Source organism: Halichoeres trimaculatus, unplaced genomic scaffold (assembly GCF_033239565.1).
Source record: "Halichoeres trimaculatus isolate MK-OKI-2021-1 unplaced genomic scaffold, fHalTri1.1 fHalTri1_scaffold_10, whole genome shotgun sequence".
In the NCBI taxonomy this organism is placed as follows: domain Eukaryota; kingdom Metazoa; phylum Chordata; class Actinopteri; order Labriformes; family Labridae; genus Halichoeres; species Halichoeres trimaculatus.
The window spans coordinates 4,768,287-4,788,043 of record NW_027437187.1 but is presented as its reverse complement, the minus strand read 5'-3'; the positions used below and the strand labels follow the sequence as shown (position 1 = coordinate 4,788,043).

At 38.5% G+C, this 19,757-nt stretch overlaps 1 protein-coding gene across 1 annotated transcript in view; it reads right to left on the bottom strand.

Annotated features, from left to right (window-relative positions):
* Positions 1-19,757, bottom strand: part of tspan33b (tetraspanin 33b) — a 49,957-nt gene that overhangs the window by 17,504 nt on the left and 12,696 nt on the right. Inside the window, exons 2-4 of the mRNA XM_074677588.1 lie at positions 2,038-2,095; positions 1,378-1,505; positions 1,121-1,195 (exon numbers count right to left, since the gene is read on the bottom strand). Of these exons, the coding sequence (XP_074533689.1) occupies positions 1,121-1,195; positions 1,378-1,505; positions 2,038-2,095 (261 nt within the window). The remainder of the gene's footprint in view (positions 1-1,120; positions 1,196-1,377; positions 1,506-2,037; positions 2,096-19,757) is intronic.

Genomic DNA, 19,757 nt, shown 5'->3' with positions numbered 1-19,757 from the left:
GTTTCAGTTAATAAAATTGTATTAACGTTAACGGGTCTAGACCTGTTCATGTTTCTGGAAAGTGTCTTGAGATAACTTTTGTTATGATTTGGTGCTATACAAATAAAGACTCATTGATTGACTGATTGACACAGGTAGTATAGTTTTGTCCAGATTAACTACAATCAGCATTTTAGATCTTCTCATTTATGTAATGGTGTATTCAGCCAGGATTGCTGGTATCTGACCCCTCTATTTTGGGGGGTCATGGGCTGAAATGTCTGAGAACCGCTGGACTAGTCCCACCTGACGGATCTTGAAGGTTTTTTCTGTAACTTTAACATCTGTGAAGAAGAATGGCTCTGACCTCAGCCAGTTCACTTCAGGTCACACGTCACCATGGCGAAATGTCAGCGCACACCATGGCTGTATTTTGGCTCTACTTTGCAAAAACAGAACATGAAAGTATTCAAGATGTTTTATGATGTCTTTTCCTAATTTATTTTCTTATTTTAGTCTTTTTTGCCTTCTTCTAGCCTTGTAGTTAAATTGAATGCCCCATATCCAGAGATGATGGTCCTTGGATGAGGAGTGTTTGAATTGTGTGTCATTTTTCCTCCTTTCTCTTCTTCATCTAGTTTTCTTTTCTCTCATAAAAAATCCAAAACAAAAATATTGAAAACATGTACACATATATAGTCTCCAGCATCTTTGCGACACACTGTGTCTGCAGAGGTACAAAGGCTGGCTTTACACCATCCATTGAAGTCTTCCCCTTCTTTAGAGGTAACAAGGAAGTCTTCTCCTTTTTCCTTTGGACATTTTCACAGCTAACAGGCAGTGACACAGACTCGGTACTCCTGCTGTGTGTGTTTTTTTTCTATTTTTGCTGCATGGCTCAGACAATGACAAGACATCGCTCCCTGTGAGCTCAGAGGCCTGCTGTGGATTCCATGCCTTATTATCTCAAATACACAGTCTAATGCTCCAGCTGTCCTAAAGTTGAAAAAATAGAGTGAATCAGTGGATCTCAGGGGAACTTTCTGCAAAACCATATGTGACCTTCAGAGGGACTTAGTACTGAAGGGTGAATCAGCCAATGGGCAGAGCAGTCAGAGTGGTCAGTGCAGAAAAAAAGTACCTGTTCAGAGTAGAAGAAGCCCAGAATGGCTATGGCCAGCTGAGTGAGGAAGACCAGGGTCAGGCTGAAGGAGAACTGGAGAGAGGAAAGATCAGAGTATAAAAAAAACAACAACAAAGACTGGCTGAGACAGAATCACTAGAGCCAGATCTGTGGTTGTATACGAGGATGTAAGACTTAAAGTAATCTGAGCAGCTGTAGCGAAAGCAAACACACAGTTACAGTAATGTGTGTGTGTTGTGTGTTGTGTGCATTACTGTCTTGAGAAGGCGAATGTTCTCTCGCAGAGCCCCGATGCAGCCGCAGAACGTGATGAAGAACATGACCACCCCCACCACAATTAAGATGACAGCCGGGTCGATCAGGAACGTGTCCCGCACCGCGTCTGGCACAGAGACAGGATCACAACAGCCTGTTCAGACATCTGTCCTCCTTTATTCTACCTTTATCTCATTTCCTGCTGTTATTATTTTCATCACTTTTCTCTCCTCCTCTCTAACCTTTATTCAAACCCCTTCCCTCTTTCTCTCAGCCTCTGCTGGGTTTTTCTCCCCATCTCTCTGCCTTCATTCTCCTAAATATCAGTGACCTGCTGTGGATCAGACAGGACACAGAAACATAATCAGTGGGATGAGTCCAGGGTAATCCTTTTTGTTGTCTATCCACACCACATTTCAAATTAAACCTGGAAATAATGCTCAGGGTGAGACGAGGATGCAGCCAAAAGTTGTCCACCTACAAAACGTGACAAGCTGATCAGGTGTGCAACCAAAAGAGGTCAGGTTTTAAAATCCTAGAGAGGAAGAGCTGTGCAAAAAACATTTATGAATGGATCTCATAAAGTAAAACATCACTCTTTATAGATCCTACAGAGAGGGATAGAAATAACCTGATTTGGAGTATAGGTGAAACCATACCTGTAGCCTTCTGGACTTTTGCGTACACCCCGATTGCAACAATCAACAAAGAGAAAACCTGAAGAAAAAAGAAAGATCAAAAAATTTCAGTCATGGAGAGAAACAAGTTAACAGTTCTCAGTCATGGAAATTATGAGCCTGATTTAATGAAGACAACCAGACTTTATAGAGTTCTTGAAGACCTGTTATAGACTTCCACACAGCGAATCCCCCTATGTTAAACTTCCAGAGTTAGACCAGTTCAGAGTAAAATGTGAAATTCTTGGTGTTGTTTTGAGGTATTTTACTCTGTGCTGGGAGTTACTTTGCAGTGTTGATGGAAAATAACACTACACAGTGTTACTTTAAACTAGAGGTAGACCGATATATCGGCCGGCCGATATATCGGGCCGATATTTGGACATTTGTCTCTATCGGCCATCGGCCGTATTTTCTTTTAAAAAGCCGATTTTTGATCCGTTGTATAAAATGACGCACTTTTTGATTAGGCACAAAAAAGATGAGCACCTCAAACTTGTGGAACCACTTGGATACATTAAATACTTTTGTTCAAATTATACTAATAAGTTTAAATTTCTTTTTTGACATTTTAAGAAGAGTGTGAATGTTTACTACTGCTTGTTACATTGTTTATTTAACAATCGGCCTGAATATCAAATTGGAAAAATCGGCTATGCATATCGGCATCGGCTCCTCAAATTTGGAAAGCATTGGCATCGGCGTCGGCCCCCAAAAAACCCATATCGGTCGACCTCTACTTTAAACACTCCTCACTCATGGTTGCAATAATCATGTGTTAGACAATAAACTATCCTTTGATCTGCACTGTTGACCCAGAAGTTGGTTGTAAATAAAACTTCTCAGTAAAGTTTCATCAAAAAATTATGAGTGGGCTGTTTATAACTTTTGATTCAATTAAAATGAAACTGACGTTTTGCCAAGAACTGCACTGTTTTAAAATTGAGGCAAGTGATTTCACTCAAATGATTAGAGTTGTGAACTAAATAAAAGGTTGAAGTAGATTGAACTTCAGTCCTAAAAGGACTGTCTCAAACTATACTGCATTGTAAAAAAAAAAAAACAAGCAAACAAAAAAAAGACTGTTAGCCCAACATAATAAAACTGTTTCAATTGGTCACACACACACACACACACACACACACACACACACACACACACACACACACACACACACACACACACACAGTTTCTTAAAAAAAACGTTTTATGTTGGACTAACATCATTGGTCTCATGTGCTTAGTAATATGATTCATTGCTGTGAATGCAGCAATGCATTCACAGCATATGTTCTTCTGTGACAAAAAAATTTCTTCTTCTTCTTCTTCTTCTTCTTCTTCTTCTTCTTCTTCTTCTTCTTCATTCTTCCGCCCGCTTTTTTTGACCGCTAAAACTCCAGCAAACTTCAACCGATTTTCACCATTCAAACATCAAAGCGTGTGTTTCAGTGGGGACAAGGGGGCTATGACTCTTCAGAAATTTTTCACGAATACTTTCCGAGAAATTCAACGATTTACGAAATTTCAGTCCCATAGAGATGAATGCGAAATTTTCAAAATTTCCTCTCTTCAGGACATTTTTTCAGCCTGCTTCAAACCCTCCTCATTCAGTCATACATTCAGCTACAAACTCCATTCAAACTTCAAAATATTCAGCTATCTTTTGGCTTCATTCAGTGGGTTTCAAATGTTTCCTAGCATTCATAGTTTCTTCACAATGACCCTTCAAAGGTCATGATGCATTTCAGCTCTTCGAGCCGTGTGTATTGGACGGAATGTTTCAGCTTAGAGTGGGAGATTCAAACGACAGAGCAGGGAGAGGGGGAAACAAGACCTGGAAAAATTCTGGGTAATTTTTCATATTCATAATATAATAATAATAATTCATAATTTTTGCCCCACATAGGCATATTATATGTCAAAATGTAGGGAGGCTTGTCCTGCTTCTGACAAAGTGGTTTTTAAAGCAAAAGTATGGAGCACTTTTTCACAAAATAGCCAACTGTCATGAGAAGTCCAAAAAAAACCCAATTTACCTCCATGTTAATTCCTGAGGGGTTTTCTCAGAGATCAGTAAAATTTCCCTCATCTATCTATCGCTCTCGTGGGTTCATTTCTTGACCTTCATGCATGAAATTTAGATCGACAGCTTCCTCTGGGTCTCAGGATTCCTACGGTGTGTTCATTTTTATTCTAGCCCTCACGGTTTTGGCAAGGTGACAGGAGATTCGGACTCTTGCTTTGCCACAAAATCTTCAGAAGATTACAGTAACAAGGGCAAAGTTCTGCACCTGCACCTGCTGCCCTTAACGAGCTGGTCTCCGTGGAAACCTTTGATCTCATGCAGCTGTTTATAGTAACTCATCAAAACATCCAGGAACAAAGACACGCATGTGTCTGTTAATTTATCAGTGATCACCAATGCAAAATCTGGCTTCAGATAAGCCTCAGCAGACAGGTTTACATGATTGAACACACACACACACACACACACACACACACACACACACACACACACACACACACACACACACACACACACACACACACACACACACACACACACAGGGCAGAAAGTATTACACTTTAACAGCATTTGACTTCCATTTCCCTGAGTCAGCTCCTTATTTTCCTAGATTTTTTTCTTTAAATCTAAATTCCTTCCTTTAATTCCTGAATTGATTCAGCCATTCAAACTTTTAAATCCAATTTTAGATTACACTGATTCATGCTTCATCATCATTCTTTTTGTCAGAATTGCAAGCACCTTTACACCCTGATTTCAAAGGGAATGTGTTGGGAATCAACAGACTCCACCAGCTCTCTGATGGCAGTTGGTAAACAATGATCACCATGGCAACATCTGGCTTCAGATGGGCCTCAGCCTACAGGCTTACATGGTTAAAAAACTCACACACAGGACACACAGGATTACATTTTAACAGTGTTTAAGATATGCGACTTGCATTTTCCTTCAGTCAGGTCATTATTTCCATCAATGTTCTTTAAAATTTGATTCATTCCTTTAATTTTTGAATAGACGCAACCATTTCAACTTTAAATTCATTCATCCATTCCATTTTTTCGTCCATTCATTTCCTTTCATCCAAGAGTTCATGGCAGGCTAATTCAGCATTCTGCATTAGCATTTCAGTGCAAGCTTTTCAAGACTTCATTCAACCATTTTCAGACATACCTTCAGTCATTCATGGTCAGTTTCTGCACAAGCAGTTCAGTGCAAGCTTTTTAAAACTTCATTCAGCCATTTTCAGACATACCTTCAGTGAATCATGTTCAGCATTCTGCATTAGCAGTTCAGCTCAAGCTGCTTCAGCATTCTGCATTCATAGCGCAATTTCTTCAGAAACTGCTTTTCTAGTTTCAAATCACCTTGTATAAATCCAACCCAAAACAGCTGACTTAAATTTCCAGACTTTTCAATTAAATATTCTCTGTAACCAAACTTGAAAAAACTGCTCCTTTAAGAAGATGGTTTTGGTAAAGTCATTTTTTGCTGTTTAGTAACCAAGAGTGAGGAGGAAACACAGTGGGTATGGGACCTTGCTGAACATGAGGACACAGGCTAGTAGTGCTGAGTTCGTCTGACTGCTTGTCTGCACTCCATGACATGGGTTGGCTGTCTGTGCTGCATGACATGGACTTGTACACACTGTGTTCCCTCCTCATTCATAGTTACAACAGAAACACAAAAACACAAATTAGTGTGATAAATACATCTTTTTTTGTGATGGAATAACGCGGTGGGTGTTAGAATTTTATCACTATGAGAAGGTTAAAATATTAACACTTTCCAAAATGTAAATTTAACTCTGAGTCTGTGAGAATTATATAAACTAAGGTAAAGTGTTAAATGTAACACTATGGGAGTTGAACGACCACTCTTAACTTTGCAGTGTATAGACTGTGACACTGATTCATCGGTGTCTGATTCAGAGTTTTGAACCTTTCTGAATCTTTCTGTCCTATAATGAGTGTCCTTTCAGATGTAGATACCCAGCTGAGTTTTAGCCTGAGGAGCTGGGCCACGCATCTGTACGACATACATCGCTGTGTTTGACTTTAGGGTGAACTATTTCTGTCTGACTCGACTAATGACCCCATGTGACTCACTGTCAGACTGACAACGCTTTAGAGTCCTATATTTTCAAGCTCCATCTACCAGTCTGTTTAGCATCAAAGAAGCCTTTCAGAGTACAGGCTGAATGTCTGATCATCTGATCTCCATCAAGTCCAGTTCCTCTCACTGGATCAAACTCAGAGACAAGTTGCATTTTGAAACATATTGGTAAAACTGGCTGTTGAAAATCTGCTCTTTTTTTCTTGGCAATGGAAACCCAAATGTGGTTTAGTGTGGGCTTGTGTGGTGGAGTGTACATTATTGTATGTCCAATGTTGGGAATAATGGCGTCAGAACTAACAGTGTTACTAACGCTGTTACTTCTTCCAGTAATGGGTTATCTAATTAATCACTGTGTCAAACATCATAACACTGTTACCATTACTGACAGAAAAATTAGGTGTGATACTATGTAACCAACCTGGCTTACTTAGCCAGGGACAAGAGAGGAGCTGCAAATAAAATGTGGGGAAAAGCGTCTGACACACAAGTAATAATGAGAACAATCATGTTGACATGTCTTTAACAAAGAGCTGATGCTGAAGTAACTTTGCAGCAATAGATATCACACAGCTACCTGTGTGTGTCTGTGTAACCTGCAGTCAGAGAGGATCTCCTGCAGCGTCTTCTGATCAAACCAACTCCAGGGAGAGGGGTGGATGCTTTTCTAGGTTTGAATATAAGGCATGTAAGTAGCTGACTTGTTTTGACCTCAAAAAATATAAGAGATGACAGGACCAGACTGAAAAATAAGGGGTTAATCTGCTTCTTTAGCAAAATTGTAGATATTTCAAAAGAGTAACGCAGGAATCATTTCCCCTAGTATCTAAATACATCTATGACGGGGTAATTCTGTTATTAAATCAATTATTTTTTAGGGAAAGTAACAAGTAATTATAAATAATTTCTTTTTTAAAGTAATTTGGTCAACACTGTATATATCTGGCTGGGCAAAAATTGAGTGTTCCTACATTCTCTTTCAAATTTATGTTTGTGTCTGTATGTTTGACACTTCAGGTCAGATCAGATAAGATTTGATGACGATTTTGAGGGGACATATGTTTCCCAGCGAAGCAGTGCTTGCCACACAGCCATTAAACAGACACCAGAAATGAGTGTTTCTGTTTAATCAATAGCAATGACATACATATCAAAAATTAAAGGTCATCACAAAGAGTTATTGACGAGAGGAATGAGGGTTAGGACGTAGGAATGTTTTCTTCCATCTGTCCTGCATCTGCTGTCTTTTTAGGGGACGTTTACTCAACATCAGTTCTAGAATGAAATGCAAAGGTTTTGTTATGTTTTGGCCTCCCATTTGCACAGAAAAGGCATTTTAGCCGACCCAAAACAGAACCTTTTGGAAACAGCCTTCGGAGTGGATTTTTTCTGAAATGCCACGGCTATCGTTGTAGTGCAAACACCAAGCCTGGGTTATCAGTGGAAACGCTGACATCACACTCTGCTCAGCACGTTACACTTTCACGGTGGCAACGTTAAATTGCCATGCACAAACCAGACAACAACAACAATAACAACCATGGACTACAGTGTTGTGCTTGTGTTGCTAAATCTACTGACTGCCTTTCAACAAAATGTGCAACTGTTGCCTGACTTCTGCAATATGCAAAGACACTGTCTGTTTTCCAAACCGCCAACTACACACTACATGTGAATGTAGTATGTAGTATGACTGTTCTGTTGGGTCTGTTTTGAAGTATAGTACTCTGATTTTCAGTCTCAGAAGGCAGAGCTACAGATGATGTTGGTTTTTTTGCCTTTAATATACATATACAAAACAAGCCATGGGCAGAGCTCATCATTTATTTATTTTGTTAATCAGAATGCAGAATCATCATTCTTGATTTCTAATCTCACACCAAAAGTTATATCATTGACTAGAAATAAATCTGGATTTTTATTTTTATAGCTGATGAAAAACCACTTCCATATAATCCATGTATGATTAAAAAGGGGTGATTAGTGGTTTATATGGACTTTAGTGAATTTATAGAAGTAAACTCCTCTTTCACAACCAGAAGTGACACGATTTACTAGTGTTTCTTTCTTATCACTTCACTTCCATCTCCTGGACTATCCAACGTTAGTGTTGTCGTATTGCAGTTGTAATGCCAACTCATTCCAGTAGATGGGGGTAATTCACCAAAACCTGCCACCCGCATAGCCAAACAGCATTTGCGCCGTACGTTGTGGGAAACAGTATGTCAGGTAGACTGGTCTGTTGCATACTGGGAAATTTTCCTGGATCAGTAGGACATCCGGGGATTTTAGGCATACTACAGATTTTGCAAGTTTTTGCATACTAACTACATACTGACTGGTTGTAGATGGTGGTTCGGAAAACAGCCACAATCAACATGACAGACGATCAGCCCACTTTAAATGTGTCTCTACAGTTATATCGCCAACTACTGGCCTGGCATGCAAATTACAGCATATTCAGTCCCTCAGCTTTTCCATGTGCACGCAGATCTTTTTTCGTTTTTTTTGTTTTGTTTTGTTTTTTTGCATTTTTGGGTGAAAACTTTTGGGTAAATGCATCCTTAGCCCTTGCTTTGTCACTGTCCTGTTTATCTTTGTTTTGCTCTTCTATCTCTTTTTTTTGTCTGACAGTTAGGCTCCAGTTTCCTCCAATACTAGGCAATACATCAAACTATTTTTTCCCAGAAAAAGGAAAGATATGACCTCTCACTGCTTAACTTTGCTAGTATAGTGTCATCTGTGGGACTTTTGGTCTATGTGCTGTAGATAGATTTGTGATCTAACTCCTCTGTGAAAATCTGACCCAACCACGGATATTGATGAATAGCACAAGTAACACTTTTTGGCATTGATGGTCTTATTTGAGATCAAGGATTATGGGGAAAAAAATATTAAAGTGAGACTATTTGATCATCTTTAAAATCCACACAGCACCTTTAAATCAAGTGATCCATCAAAACAGATCAAATAGGATGTAAGATATTCAATACCACAAGTATAAAGCCTTTTTCACCAAACCTTATGAGCATTAAAAACCCAGTCCTCAGATAAAAACATGCTGTTTGATGAACTTTCTAGACGACAGCTTGTCAAAAGCAGTGGTGCTTAGGTATTTGTACTGGTACACAGTCTTCAGTGCCTGTCCATCAATCATCACTGAAGTGAATTTATTAAAGGATTGCCCTTTGAGATGCAGCATCTCATTTACGAGGCGTCCCACTGGAGTGATGGCAGTGAGATTCTTCCTTAAAGCCAGTGCCACGTCTCAGTGTTAGACACATTTATATCACACAAAATCTGTTTAAACTGGGCCATGATCAGGGTCTTCGTTAGTAAATTAGGTATTATAATGCATACTTTATTAGCTTCTTCGTAGCCTTCCAATCGGGTTGAGCAAGACCGGATTGATTTACAACAAGTCCAAGGTCTCTATGACAACACCACACCGGCTGACATAGTTTAATAGAGAGAGGAGAGATCAGTGTTTTTCTTTGCTGAAAACAATTTCTGTGATTAATTTTGTCGTGATAATGGACACTGTAAGGCTTCAGACAGAAAAAGGACCGAGGAGCAGAAGAAAGATAAGCAGGAGAGAGATAGAGCACGAGCTAAAGGCTAACACAGGAGCTAAACTGTTTGTGCTAATATTGATTCCAACCCACAGTCAGCAGTTATTCTGCAGTGGTCTGTTCAAACTTGAGAGTCTATCAATAAAATGAAGAGTGAGGTTACGTTAGCTCTGCTTGGTAGATGACTGTCAGGACATAACCAGGATTCACGTTACATATTACAGACATGTCTCAGAGCAGTGTTTTTCAACCTTTTTTGAGCTACAGCACATTTTTAACATTGCAAAAGTCCCATGGCACACCACCAAGCCAAAAGTATTAAAAAATAATACTGTTTAGCCTGATAACATTATGGTCTTTCACACTCACACACTGCAAAACCTGGGCATGTCCCTGCTCTTCCTAGTGGAGCAGATAAGTGAAAAAATCGTTCACATGATGATGCAAGCATGAAATTTGGTACAGATACTCTCTAAGGGACACTCTTTTGAAATAAAACGTTAGACACGCCAAATTCAAGATGGCGGCCATTTTTTCAGATGGACGCCGTTTCTATCAGACGATTCTTATTTCAAAAGTTCAAATGGTGATGCAAGCATGAAATTTGGTACAGATACTCTCTAAGAGACACTCTTTTGAAACAAAACGTTAGACACGCCAAATTCAAGATGGCGGCCATTTTTATAGATGGACGCCATCTCTATCAGACGATTCTTATTTCAAAAGTTCAAATGGTGATGCAAGCATGAAATTTGGTACAGATACTCTCTAAGGGACACTCTTTTGAAACGAAATGTTAGACATGCCAAAATTCAAGGTGGCGGCCATTTTTAAAGATGGCCGCCATTTTGTTGAACACTTGTTATTTTAATATATTTCTATTTGTGATGCGAGCATGAGTTTTTGCACATACACTCTCTAACACTCATGAAAAATCAATTTAGACACCCCAAAATACAAACTGGTGACCATTTTTCATGATGGGGGCCATTTTATTCAAGATGGCTACCATTTCAGTTGAACGCTCATTATTCCAACTCAAACTCAAACGGTGATGCAAATGTAAAATTTGGCACAACTACTCTTTAAGGGACACAAAAACTATGCTAGACATACAAAAATTGAAGATTGCCGACATTTTTCAAGATGGCCACCATTTTGTTTTAAAAGCTCTGTTTTCAAACACATCAATAATAATGACAATACTAATAATTTAATGGTAAAAACAATAATAACATGAATGCTAAAAAGAATGCATTAAAAGACGTTAAATAATAATAATATTTGTTATTACTATTAAAATAATTTTATGAAGAAAAATAATAATAACCTGAAAAAATGATATATGTTTTATGCTACACAGGTAAGAGAATGAAAATACAGGCACTTATTTTGGAGGGAATTTTTTTTTTTTTTTTTTTTTAATCAAACAGCTTAAGTTGGGAGGTGCAAATGTTTCAGGTTGGGGTTCACCTGCACAGCACTGTGCAGCTGCAAGTGTGAATAGAAGAGTAAGCAGCCAGCTTGAGTCTTTGGTATGGCTCAGTCTTTGTGTAGTTATCTTTTCTTTCTTTCTGTGTGTCTCTGTTCCCCTCTCTCTCTTGCTCTTAAAAAAAAAAAAATATATATATATATATATATATATATATATATATATATATATATATATATATATATATATATATTGTATAGTTTCCTCTACACTCAGACGGGGCCATAATTTACTTGACGAAAAACACAAATAAACTGACTCCCACCAAAAAACGCTGATATTGGTCTGCATTCACGCTTTATTTAGAGAATTTTCAGCGCATTACTTACACCGCTAAATAAGGCTCTAGTTCTCATCGTGTCTCTTCGTCCTGGCAGACTACCTGCGTTTGTTTATATCTGGCACGCCGTGCGCGCAGACTGATACACATATACATTTTGATTACACATCATGTTTTTCCGCCAATTTCACTTCCGGTTCCACCGTGGTCAGCAACAGACATACAAAATAAAAGCATGTGAGCAACATGCACTAATGCGCGATAAAATATTCAACGGTGTTAATAGATTGACGGGTTAGCATAAAAATAACGTGTTAACTTGCCCAGCACTAGTATATATATATATATATATATATATATATATATATATATATATATATATATATATATATATATATATATGAAAGCATAAAAAGCAAAAAAACAAAAAAAACAAAGCCTTGTGACTGTTACCTTGTTACGGTAAGGGAGCTTGTGTATTCTGATGAACTCTGTGAGCTTTGCTGTTAGGGGGCAGTTCTGGCAGGTTTAACTAATTCAGACAGGTCAAGGGTAAGGAGTTAGACAAAACACAGTCAAATAAACACTCTTGGCTTACAGTTTTGAAGTTTCGAGTGGCTGTAAATGGTTCCTTATAAAGGGACCTCACGAGCACTCTTAACACCAGTTTTCTAGTATGGTGGTGGTTATCCTGAAAAATGACTAGCATTTTGAACATTCCTTGTTCAAATGAGTGGCTCAGAAGGAGTATTTGTGCCATCTTTTAAGCTTGCATCACCATTAGAACCATTAAAAAAAGGAGCATATAATAAAAATAGCAGCCATCTTTAAAAATGGCTGCCATCTTGAATTTTGGCGTTTCTAACATTTTATTTCAAAAGAGTGTCCCTTAGAGAGTATCTGTACCAAATTTCATGCTTGCATCACCATTTGAACGATTCTCTTGAAATTTTACAGTTATCTGCTCCACTATCCCTCTCCATTGATTAGTCTCTCTTCATTCATGTTGGGCTGTAAAACCTCAAACCTGTTGACTCCTGGTCTGGCTCTGCACATTATGTCTGCCTGTAATCGAGTCATAGTATTTAAGCTGATTTTGACACTGTTTGTTTTATTCTGAAAGTCACTGGTTGTTTTTTCGGCAGTTTCCAGTCACCACCTTCTTTCCCTCTCGATCTTCCCTACGCTGAAATTTTGGGTCACGGCCCCGTGTCCATCAAAAATAGGATGCACTGAAAAAAGAAAACAGTTGGACTTACTTAAATTATTGCTTCAATTGGTGATACCTGAAAAAAAAATAAGTTATTTGAAATGAAGTTAATACGTTTAATCAACACAATTGATTAAGTCAAATGGACATAAGAATTTGATTCTTCTGAAATCAACATTTTGCATCAGTCCAACTTAAGGTTTTTAGTTGTTTCAACTCAATAATTCCCAAAACCTCAAAGTAAAATCTGACGAGATGTTTTTATACTTCATTGCGCTGTAAAAATGTGATAAGTTGAGCTCACTCAAAAGGATCTAGGAAAATAATTGCACTAAAAAGATTAGTAAATATAACTAATAGTCTTGATTCAAGTTTACTTTATGTCTACTTGTAAAGTTTACTTTATAGCCTGTTAAATTGACTCATTTCAAACCGTGAGTGAGGAGGGAATGCAGTGGATATTAGACCCCGCTGTACATTAAGCTGTTGACCTGCCAAAAGCACAGGCTTTCTGTGCTCCACATGGCATGGACTTGCTGTCTGTGCCCTGTGGCATGGACTGTGTACCTTTAAGCGTGTTAAATATTTTATATGTTGATAAATGAGATGTGTTGATGGGCTAAAATTATCATCAGAAATGACAAACTGGGTTTTGTCTTCAGTTATATTCAAATTACCATTACTGAGAGAGTATTATAATTGAAGCCAAGCAGCCTTTGCTGTGGAGCACAGCCAGCCAGCCAGCCAGCCAATCAGTTAGCGCAGTGGACCAGGACTGGCAGCTGGTCCATGCCATGGAGCACAGACACACTGTCCCCGCGTGGTATCTTAATGCGCATCAGGGTCTCATATCCACAGTGTTTCCTCCTCATCCATGGTTTTTCGTTGGGTTTTGCAGATTATTGAGTTGAAACAACTTAAAATTTCAAGTTGGATTAATGCAAACTATTGATTTCAGAAGAATTAAATTATTTAATTTATTTGACTTATTAAGTTGTGTTCAATGAACTTGTTAATTTCATTTCAAAGAACTGAATTTATTTAGGTGTGACCAATTGAAGCAATTATTTAAATTGGTCCAACTACTTCTTTTTATTAGTTGTAGCAACACAGAATTACAAGTTGATATGATCCACAAAAATACATTGGAAACCTTAACTTAAAAATATTGAGTTGGATTGATAAAAAAATTACATCACTTCAACTGATTGAATTGAATTCAATTGAATTGATTCCCTTTTTACAGTGTGGCTGTGTATTACCTGCATCATGACGGAGCAGCCACTCAGACGGACTACAACAGAACGGATCCAGTGTAAGTTGACACATTGACTTGAATGAAACCTATTTGATTTCTTTTGCAGTGACAGAGCAGAGAAGCACTGCAACATCTGGTGTATTTCAGCTGGAACTGTACTGATGAATGCCTTACCTGAACTGAACTGAACTGAAGCTGAACTGAACCTCATCGCGTTGTATCCGGTAAAAAGTCGACTTGAACAAAGAAAATTTGTCCCAAACACATGCCTGGTTAAAAGTCACATCTTTATGACAGTGTGGTTGAGACTCCAGACTGGTAGGTGGTAGCTGCAGTCCAATTAAAACAGATCCTCCTCATAGCATCTTTAAAACAGCTAATAGTCCATTAAAGGTGAGGTTAGACTCAGGATAGCACATTGAGGAAAAGTTTAGCCTAACAGTGACAGAAAATGGTCTTCTTAGACCTTTACATTTCAGTATCTAAAATGTTTTCTCTCTTTCCTTTTGGACCAAATAAGCAAGTTTGATGAAGTAGCTGTTCCCTCTACTAATATTATAAACCCTTTTAAGCCAAAAACTTCCTGGTTTTAGCTTCAGATTTAGAGCACAGGCATGAAGGTGGATTAAGCTGTAACTCTGAAAGCAGGAATATGTGAATTCTTATAATTAATGACTTCTTACAGTAGTTTCTGTTGGAGGCAGAACACAAACTAAGCCTCTGAAGTCGTCGCTTCATGTGGCTGCACAGGAAAAAAGGATTTGAGGTATTTATAATGGATTAGTCAAAAATCTGTTTTTTAAAAAACAAAATAAACACATAGAAAAACCAAATAATTTATTTTCCCTGATGGATGTGAGGGACAAGCTGGTATCATCATCATCATCATATCAAATACATCATTAGAATGTAATGTGTTGGAAGTGAGGACAAGCTGCTGAGTCAATTCACCCATAAGAGGTCGAGAAGCGAAAGGTGAAGTCGTTTACCTCCTTTCTGTTTTAAGGTTGTGTCAACATCAAAGGTCTGAGAAGAAGCAGAGGTGAATGGGGACAGAAATGTCAACATGATTATTCCTACTGAAGTTCTGCTCTCCTTTTCTAACCTCACCTCTTATGGAAATATTCACTTTAATGTGAATCAGAAGAAATGAGCTGGATCATGTTTGAACTTGACCCTGAATTATAATGTTCAATTTAATGCTAATTTGTTCTGAAAGAAGGGTTAGTCACAGTGAAAACAAAGGGAGCTGTTTAAAGCTGAATAGATAAATGAGCATCAATAAAAACATACTGCTGTGATGGTTTAAGATGAGGTCTGACTCCTTATCTTGTCTTTAAGCTGGATTATATGTTGACTATTTACCATCAGCAAAGCTAGACCTGTTCCTTATATTGGAAGGGCTCTTGCAACAACACTTGTTGTGATTTGGCTCTATTCAAATAAAGATTGATGTTTTAAGTGTCATCTTCTTCATTTTTTCTAAAGAAAAGTATTTATTAGAACGGACCTCTTGTGAGCTGAACCGTCTCATTTTAAGGGTCTCTACTGAGCGTCTTAAGTTCGTTTGAAAGTGTAAGGAAACATACTGAGGTGCTAACCTGAGTAAAAATCCTGACAAGGGGAGAAAAATCATTTTTCCTTGAAAAGTATTATACTTAACTTTGTCATTTAAATTTGATTAGAATGCATGGTTCAAACAAAGCTGGATTCAGTTCTCTGTATGTATAAAGATTAGGTGGTTTTCCAGTAGGGGCCAACAGATTTAGAGTGAAACGCAAAAGTATTATTGTGTTTCATTGTCACTCAGTGTTTCTGTGTAAATGCAGATTTTTTTCACTGTTTTAGCATTTCTCATTGAAACGTTGTCATGTAAATGGTGGTGAGGAAAAAACATACAGCTCATGGTTTGAGTGATTTTCCCAAAGATCAGCAGCATAGAGATGCTCTCACAAGCTCTGGTGCTGTTGGATAGAGCACTTATTGGGCCTGCTGTTATTTTTCTGTTTAAGAGACAAAAAGCTAGCAATAATTATTGTTATCTGCATTAAATTTACCAGGAGCCACCAACTGATTTGACATCATGCGCTTTCTGGAACCCAGCTGTTATCTGTAATGTTCTGTTCAGCATTCAGGTAATTGAATAAAATCATTGATGCAGTAGATTACATGTAATTAGCAAGCAGCAACTCCAGGTCTAAAAAATAAAAATATGAAGCTGATGCAAAAGTGCTCATGAGGCTGGCTGTAGAAATTTCTCAGTAATATGTCATTTTCAAAGGTGCAAAACTTACTTTTGCCCATACAAGGGCTTGGCTGACTTGACTGACAGGTGGGCACTCTGTGGAGGGGCCTGCCTCTTTACCACACCCTAACCCACACAAAGCTATGAGTTCAACATTTCCAATGTGGTCCCTGTAAACTGTAGAGGATTTTTGTCAAAAAACCTGATGATGGGACAGTTCATAGTTGTGCAGTGGCTTAAATATAGCAGTCAAGTGTCCCTCGCTAACCTACTTGCAACCAAAGGCCCCTACAGCTGTCAACCTACCGTCTACTAACAGAGACATCAGAAGCTGGCCCTCTCATGGACACACCCTTAAAATTTTCTGCCCTTTCCCCCTCTTGAGGAGTCGGTGAAAATGCATGTTTGAGGCCAGCCTTGACATCTGAGATCATTGAACTTGAGCTGGTAGTACAGGACTGCTGTGTCAAAAGAAAAGTTCATTAAGGTCATGAAAATAGACTTGAATTTGAAGGCTTGAATGTCTCCTGAGGTCAGTTTGGTTTGCAACAGAAGTTCAAACATAAATTCATACAACCCTGACTAGCACATTAAAAGCAGTTAAACAGTTACAGCCCACAATCCCCTAAACCTACATATGCTGCATGGCTATCCATAGCTTACTCAGAACACTCAGAAACAGGAAACCATCATGAACCTGTACATCCACGTAAAAAGGGTCTGTTGCCAAAACTCTTGTTGCCCAAAGAAAGACAACCATTGGACATCTGGAACAGTATGGATGTCTAACACTATGGTATAAATTATAAGTATATTGTTGTCGCTTTGTTGCTAAGCGCCTCTCTGTTGTGGCAGCCTGTTGCAGCAGCTCTCTTTTCTTTGTCCATTTGTAATTTTTAGTCTCTTTGTCGTCATCTTTGTATATAGAGTGGATCATTTCTTTGTATGGTTCATTTGATGGTCATGGAAACCAAACTGGTTGTGTCTAAGTGATATTTTTACTATTTTTGCTCCTGTGTTTGTCTGGATATCCTATGTGTAACCATGGCCGCATTGTGAAATCAGCTGTTAGCAGCCTGTAGCATGTCAATGCTAACTGGTGCAAGGCCTGATGTTTCCCACAAAGTGAGGAGAAGGAGGTTTGGACTCCTGGTTCCCAGGTGTGAGCTAAGAAGTGACAACATGGTCCTGTCCTTCCACCCACCATTGTTGGGAACGTAAGAGCTATCTCCAATAAGATGGATGAGCTGTGCTAGCCCAGCAACAGAGGGAATACCAGAAGGCAGAGTAGCATCATGCTATTCACAGACATGGCTAACAGAGCTACCACCAGACACCAACGCCACATTGGAAGAGCTTCACCTGCTGTGAGCAGACAGGATCCAGGAGACAGAGACTGAACAGACTGCTGAAGAAGCTCAGTCCTGGACCCTGTGGAGGTGGAGGCTGGCTGAACTGAACAATGATGGACAAACTGTCAGCATCTATTTTCTTGTGGACCTTTTTACACTTTCTATACACTTTCTTACTTTTGTTTTCTTGATTGCTGCTGTGACTCCTGAATTTTCCCTTGGGGATAAATAAAGTATTTTCTATTCTATTCTATTCTATTCTATTCTATTCTATTCTATTCTATTCTATTCTATTCTATTCTATTCTACAAGACCCCACCCACCCTTGATATAGACAGTTGATTTCCTGCAGACCTCTCAACTCATTTTGTTTAAATTTGCTTGCTTTGAATGAAGTTTTGGACTCAAGCTGGCTGAACTCTCATGTTTTGGACTCTGTGTCTTTTTTTGTTACTTTATCAAGTTAGCATCAGGGCTTTAGATAACTAAGTTAGGAAACAGTAAGACAGCGGTCCATCCAGACCCCACCTGCAGGAGGCACTGGGCCCTGATCCATCCTCAAGAAAAAGACGATCAGCTTCAAAACAATGTATCAGTAACAAATGGGTGACATCACATATATTAAACAGTCAATGATGAATCTACCTGTTTGCTTATTAATGGGAGTTAAGAAATCTAATCTTCAGCCACTCATTTTAAAACCAGCATGGAAATTCTCAGGTCAGGAATGACCAAACACATGATTCCAGTTTTCCAGTTAGCAATGGCCCAGTTTGCACAACCTGCATCCCCCGGCAGCATAGTGAAGCTGAAGTCTGTTTGATGACAACAGAGTGGAGTGGAATTTAAAGGAAATTGCCTCTCAAAAGATCTGCATCTGTGGTTACAAAAAAAAATGAAGAAAGTAAACACTAAACATTTAGCTGAGACTTTTTATTTATTTATTTTTTTGGTGTGAACTCAACAACAGATGTGGAGTTCAACAGGTTAACAGCCTGACGCAAACCTGCATCTAGCAGCAGTAACTGGTGTGTAACTGTGTGTTTATTCTTCGTGTGAAGGTGTGAAGGCTCTCTGCAGAGAAAGTGTGTTTCCTCCACTGTGTTAGCTGTGTTCAAACAGACTTTATTCTCACTCTCAGACAGGACAGGCGTGATGAGATTAGTGATGGCGAGCCTTTCTTTAGCTGCTGAGTGAGCACAGCTTGTAGCCATGACAACAGAGCCAGCTGATGTTTTTAACAGCAAATTGACAGATTGGAAACGAACCCAAACACATGGATCTCAGCTTTACTCATACTAATTTAGAGGATGACGAGGCAGAGATTTCATTTTTCTGATCAAATCTGTCCACCTGTGCTTTTAAATCAACAGAATTCAGAGCCACGTCAGAGATGAATATTTATCTTAACAACTTCAGACTGGCTGAAGTTTGCATGCACAGAGGGTGCAGATCTCATTTCTTCAGCTCTTGGGTTTATACCCTTGGCTGTGTTACAGGTCTCACAGTGAGAGCCCATAAGCAGAAAAGAATATCTGTATAAACAGAAGAAAATAATGAGGCCGGCAACTGAGCTTCTTTACAGTTCAGTTTTATTTAAAAGAATCATTGTTAATACATCTTTAAATGTTTTTTTTCCATTCCTGAAACTTTCTTTGTTTCTGCATCCTCACCTCATAAATACAGAAATCCCATTACAAATAAACACAATAAAACTGAGCTTGATTACTCTCCCTTACGGACACAAGATGACGTAATGGTCGTGCTGCTCTGAATTGAAATTGAATTGTATAACTGAATCTACCTTTTGTGAATCGAAATTGAATTCTGTGTTTTTGAATTTAAGTTATAAAAAGAGATGCGTTTTCATAAGTAAAATCCAATTTCAAATTCATTAAAAAAAAAATAATTCAATTAAAAAAAATAGATTCAATGTCAAGATACTAAATTCCATTACACATCGTGTTTTTTCAAATTCAGTATTTTAATTCAAATTCAGTTTCTGGTGGCACAAATGTAACTTCATAATTTGGCCACAATAGAAACCCTGTGTGTCTGATTTCCCACACTACTCAAAAGTTTTGAACTTTACCACACTCTGAAGTACCCACGATGAACAGTTCAGCGGCTAACATCATTGACAGACGCGCTTGTC